At 42.4% G+C, this 6,000-nt stretch overlaps 1 protein-coding gene across 1 annotated transcript in view; it reads left to right on the plus strand.

Annotated features, from left to right (window-relative positions):
• The window catches only part of LOC308297436 (uncharacterized protein), a gene marked incomplete at both ends in the record, with an annotated part of 34,343 nt that extends 31,289 nt beyond the window's left edge, over positions 1-3,054 (plus strand). Inside the window, 4 exons of the mRNA XM_080740842.1 lie at positions 30-163; positions 777-943; positions 2,226-2,428; positions 3,013-3,054. Coding sequence (XP_080596968.1) covers positions 30-163; positions 777-943; positions 2,226-2,428; positions 3,013-3,054 — 546 coding nt within the window. The remainder of the gene's footprint in view (positions 1-29; positions 164-776; positions 944-2,225; positions 2,429-3,012) is intronic.
• Between the last annotated feature and the right edge of the window lie 2,946 nt (positions 3,055-6,000).

Raw genomic sequence — 6,000 nt, forward strand, 5'->3', positions numbered from 1 at the left:
TCACTAACATGTCAATATGGCGCCCCCAGGTGGACGATCCGAGCCAGCCCAACGACGAGGGCATCACTGCCCTGCACAACGCAGTGTGTGCCGGACACACGGAGATCGTCAAGTTCCTGGTGCAGTTTGGAGTCAACGTCAACGCAGCAGACAGCGACGGATGGTAAGTGGCCGCCGTTACACTCCTGATGACAAAAAAATCACATTATGTTTTCCATATGTATGTTTTCCCACAAAGTAAAGCCCTGCTTCATCAGACAAGGCCGTCACACAAAAGTAGTAAAAACAGCAGATTTACAAGCACACAATGCCTTGCCGTGCGAGGCGTTGTGTGCTTGTAGATCGGCTGTTTTCACTAGTTTAGTTAAATTTTTTTAAATGATAAAAACAAAAGGTTTTGGACATACAAGGTTTCCACCCGACAACGACGATATATAGCTTGCTGTAAACATAAAATGTAAAGATATTTTAAAATATATTTTTTAAGAGAAATGCCAGCTTCCTGATTTTATATACAGCCAGGAAGGGTGTAGTTAGGGTGTAGTGCTCTATATACCTGTAGCATTCTGAGATTTTCTGGCTACGCAAGACTAGGTTCTATCCTAACCTTTCTTTTGTTGATTAAGTCCTGTGTAAAATGACCCCAGAAAATGCGGTTGTAAACTGTAACTCTCTCTCTCTCTCTCTCTCTCTCTCTCTCTCTCTCTCTCTCTCTCTCTCTCTCTCTCTCTCTCTCTCTCTCTCTCTCTCTCTCTCTGTCTCTCTGTCTGTCTCAGGACACCGCTGCACTGTGCTGCCTCCTGTAACAACGTGCAGGTGTGTAAGTTCCTGGTGGAGTCTGGAGCGGCGGTGTTCGCCATGACCTACAGCGACATGCAGACTGCCGCTGATAAGTGTGAGGAGATGGAGGAGGGATACACCCAGTGCTCCCAGTTCCTCTACGGTAAGACTGTGTGTGTGTGTGTGTGTGTGTGTGTGTGTGTGTGTGTGTGTGTGTGTGTGTGTGTGTGTGTGTGTGTGTGTGTGTGTGTGTGTGTGTGTGTGTGGGCTGTCACAATTATTACATGATCGTCTAATCGCAATTATTTGACATAATCGCGATTATTTTTCATAATCGTTTCCACGTTGAAAAATGTTCATTATATATTTTTTTAAAGTCGAAAATAGTGGAAATAGCAGATCTACAACAAGCTCGTACTGTAGATCGGCTATTTCCACTATTAATCTTCTTTTTTTAAGTATAAAGTTGTCAAATATGTCATAATTTCTTTGTATATTTAGGTTATGTGTCATATCTGCCATGAGCAACTTCAAAGCCTAAAAGCCAACAAGTAATGTACGACAAAAACACAATTAAATCGTTAATCACAATTATTTGAGTGACAATAATCGTCATGTAAAATGTAATTATCGTGACAGCCATGTGTGTGTGTTCGGGATGGGACGACATTCGTTATTATTGTTTATCGTGATAAAAAAAACAGTCCGTCATGCACTGGGATCAATTCACCTTGTATTTGCCGAGCTGCATATCTAGTACCATTTTAAACCCTCTGATGAAATGACGTACTTGATACTGTCTCTTTTCACTCTCTATCAAATCTCGCTCTGCCAAAAAATTGCCGATCTACTATCTCACAATTGTAGATCTGCTATTTTTTTTTTTTTTTTTTTTTAACATTCCACCTCAGAATAATGGATGTTTGGGATGTTTTGATCATTGCGATAATATCGTAAATCGCCATAACTCTCACATGAAATGTTCATATCGTCCCATCCCAAATATTTAGAGATGGGAGGGTCCGCTGCTAAATACATATCATTCTGGGGGGTCCTTGAGATTAAAACTTTTGAGAACCACTGATCATAGAAACATAGGTTTTTCAAAAGCCTTAGAAGTAAGCCATTTACCATGAGAGGGAGTGGGTTGTTCTGGTAAATCAGCCAACAACCCACGACCCTTGAATGGTAAATTGCTTTTATACCACTTCTACCATATAAATGAAAGAAAACACAGTTGTAACTTGCAAGATCTTGGAAATGTTACAACTGCAACACAACAGTGGGCGGGGTCCATGAGCCAACTCAAGGTTGTTGACTGATTTACTACTGTTTTAAGCCAATCAGAATCCAGTATCTGAACATGTGACCACAAAAAGTGGTAGAAGGACATTTTTAGAATCGGGTCCTCAGGTCTTAACCCCCACCTCTCCCCCACTCCCCAGGCGTCCAGGAGAAGATGGGCATCATGAACCGGGGCGTGGTGTACGGCCTGTGGGACTATGCCGCCGAGAACTCCGACGAGCTGGCCTACCACGAGGGCGACTGCATGGCCATCGTACGCCGGGAGGACGAGGACGAGGTGGAGTGGTGGTGGGCGCGCACGGCCGCCGGCGCCGAGGGGTACATCCCCCGGAACCTGCTAGGGGTGAGTTCACGGAGGAAGATAATGATAGCCAGTGGTAGATCGATTTTCACAGTGCTTGATTGGTTAATCCATTTAGGAATTATTTAATACTTTAACTATTGAAAAATAACAGATCTACAAGCTCACAGCGTGGCACCGAGTGCCATGCTGTGAGCTTGTAGATCTGTAATTTTTTGAAAAAGTCACGAAAATGTGTGGATCTTTGAATATCGATTTTTTTAAGTGAACATTTGTAACTCAAATATTTGCTTCTGGGGGGTCCTGAAAATATATATATTTTGAGACGGGTGTCGGTGGCCAAATACATATTCTAGGGGTCCTTGACATGAAAGAGTTTGAGAACCACTGACGTAGAAACGTGTTTTTCAAAAAACCTTCTGAGGATTTAGAAGACACTTATAGAAGGGGTCAAAATTCAAATGTTCACGATTTTTCAAAAATATCACTTACCGCACCTTTAATTCATAATTGTACGTTTGGGTTCCGGGGAGACACCAAATGTATCTTTTGGGCCTTGAACTGCAAAGTTTGGGAGCCCCTGGATTTAACGTTGTGTCCCTTTGTGTCTCCTGTCCTCCCAACAGCTCTACCCCAGAATAAAGCCCCGTCAGAGAAGCCTGGCTTAGAGGAGGACATGTCCCACTGTGTCAGACAGACAGACAGACAGACTGAGAGGACACAGACACTCACTGGACATCTTCAGCTGGGTGGACCACCAGAGACAAAGCAATCAAAATGAAGAATGTGGAAATAAGACCAAACCATATGAAGGATCTTTAAAAAATGAACTATGAACTATTATGAACAACACACTAATAGCTGGGCCCGGGAAACCACCGTACTTTTCTGGTCCAACTGGCACTTTTTTTATATAACGTCTCCACAGACAGGATTTCCACATCTATTTTTCCAGACCACTCCTTGATGTACTGTACACTAATGGCATTATGCTGTATTGCTCCCTTTCCTCTTTTTTTATATTTTATTTTTTAACTTGTTTCATAATGAGATTTAAGCATCTGGGGCCGTTTATAATGCGACCCCCGAGCCATTCTGTTGGGATGTCAAATGGAATAGGGTTGCAATATTCTATCGGTTTACTTTTTTCGATTAATCGGATAATCGAGAAGGGTTCAAATTTAAATTGTGTTTTATTTTTTTATAATCAACTAAATCGACGAGTCTGACTGATTAACCACTTTAGCCCTATTTTATATTTCGTTCTACAATGGTGTTAAGAAAAAAACAGCCAAAATAGCCGATCTACAAGCTCATTAACTCGTAAATGGCTATTTTCACCGTTTCACTATCAATTAGTGTCATTAACTGTTGCACCCCTAAAAGGGAGCAAGCAGTATTTTACAGTAGAAAATGTGAATTATTTTTTGTCTTTACACCTTTATTTTTTGTAGTTATTTCTTTGAGCTTAACTGGTTGTTTTCGATAGGTTCACCACACAGTGCATGATATGAATGACAGGAGGATGATGATGATGATGATGATCGTGCTTTTTGAAAATGTCCCCCTTTCTGTTACCGTGACAATCCCTTGAGGCTTGGTACTTTTGCCTTGGTCCTTTACTTGGCAAATATGCCTCAGTTTAACATAATATACAGTAATGGCTACATCAACAACAGCTGTACAGCTTTTCAAACTTGGATTAATTCCTCAAACCACCATTCCAGCTCTGGATTCTAGAATGTGCAATGATCACCATGATGTGGTTGATGATTTTGCTTAGCCCATTTAGGCCTAGAATTATTGAAAGCTTTAACCAGTGAAAAATAGCAGATATACAAGCTTACAGCACGCTGCAAGCTTGTAGATCTGCTATTTTTGAAGAAAGTCGTGAAAATGTGTGCAAATCGTTGAATATATGTATTTTCAAAGTGAATGTTTGTAACTCAAATTTTGATCAAAATTCTTGATTTTCACGATTTTTCAAAAATAGCAGATCTACAAGCTCGCAGCGCGGCACTCGGTGGTGCGCTGTGAGCTTGTATATCTGCTACTTTTCAATAGTTAAAGCTTAAAATAATGATACACAATAATGTGTACCCGTTCTAAAAGAGAGAGACCTACTGCTTTGCTTTTGACTCTTCTGTGGTCGATGACACCCCAGAAGCCAGCCTCCTTCTCTTCCCCGGGCTGGCAGTGTGGCCGAGATACCCACAGACATACTGATACTAACATATACTGCAGCAGGTTGAATATTGGTGTGAAGGAGATCATAGGCAAGAGACCAAGGAGGTGATATAATAATATGTCGTTTTTTTATATCACTTTATGATACAGATTGTTTTAGAGGCTTTGCGATGAGAAGGCCACTCTTGAAGGAGCACTCTTCACCCATTTTTCCCCTTTCCCCCAACCCCATCTTCACATAATTAGTCCTTGCTAATCGTCGTTGTCGGGTGGAAACCTTTTTATCATTAAAAAAAAAATAACTAAACTAGTGAAAACAGTCGATCTACAATGTGCGACGGCCTTGTCTGATGAAGCAGGGCTTTACTTTGCGAAAAAACATACACATTTTAAACTTTGGAGATACAAGGTTTTTGCCCGACAACGACGAAATGATGATCGTTATAAGATGGTGCCGTTTCTGTCTAATCACTGTGACTGTCTCGTTGGTTGGCTGCTGGGGACAGTTCAGCAGCCAGTGACATACATCATCAATGGGGGATTCCAAACTAATAGAAACCCTGGCCTTTATGGAGCCGTTGTTCTTTTGTTTGAAAAAGTTTGAAATCTTGTTCTGAAATGACCACAGACTAGAGGTCTTCACGGGGGCCCCGACCCCGAAATTACCCGAGGACCCGAGAGACCCGTATCGGGTTCGGTTCGGTCAGTGTTTTATCATAATCACTCGGAGTCGGGTTGGAAACGGTCGCATTTCCCTCGGAACACTTCGGAACTCGGGACTGTAATCATCATGTGTATAACCCGAGAGGACCCGATATGCAAACTATAAAGCAAGCAATCAATCAATGTGTGTGTGCGCGCTGGCGAGCGCTGCTGCGCTATGATGAGGATACGGAACGAACGAACTGCGAGTTGTGTTTAACGTGTGTGCTGTGCTGTGTTTAGGCTGACCTAGGATCAGATTTAGGTCCGTTATTAGCCGCGAGGCAGCGACATGAAGAATGGCTGTAACTGTGTCTTTGAGATGATAATGCTGGTCTAAGATCAGATTTACAGCGGGGGAAAAAAAGACCTTGGTGCGTGCGTAATGCATGCGTGTGCGAGCTTCTCCTGCTGTCGCCCGCAGGGGCGTAGGCAGCGGTAGGCGAACGAGCCGACCGCCTACCAACTGAGAAATGATCTGGCAAAAAAAAAAAAAATCTCAAAAAAAAAAAAAGTCTCTTATTTCCATTGTGTAAAGGCCTGACTGGGCAGTAGGCCTACAGTGTGGAGAGGACCATAGGCCTATAGAATGTCGCTCAACCAGTTCCATTCATTGACTAGTAGGCGGCCTGGCCATTGAGAAAGTGTTACCCTTTTAGAGATATGTAAATTTGGGCTGCCGGGCTATTTAACTCAAGTCGCAACAACAGAGACAATAACACACT

Source organism: Nannobrachium achirus, assembly GCF_963921795.1.
Source record: "Nannobrachium achirus genome assembly, chromosome: 13".
NCBI lineage: Eukaryota > Metazoa > Chordata > Actinopteri > Myctophiformes > Myctophidae > Nannobrachium > Nannobrachium achirus.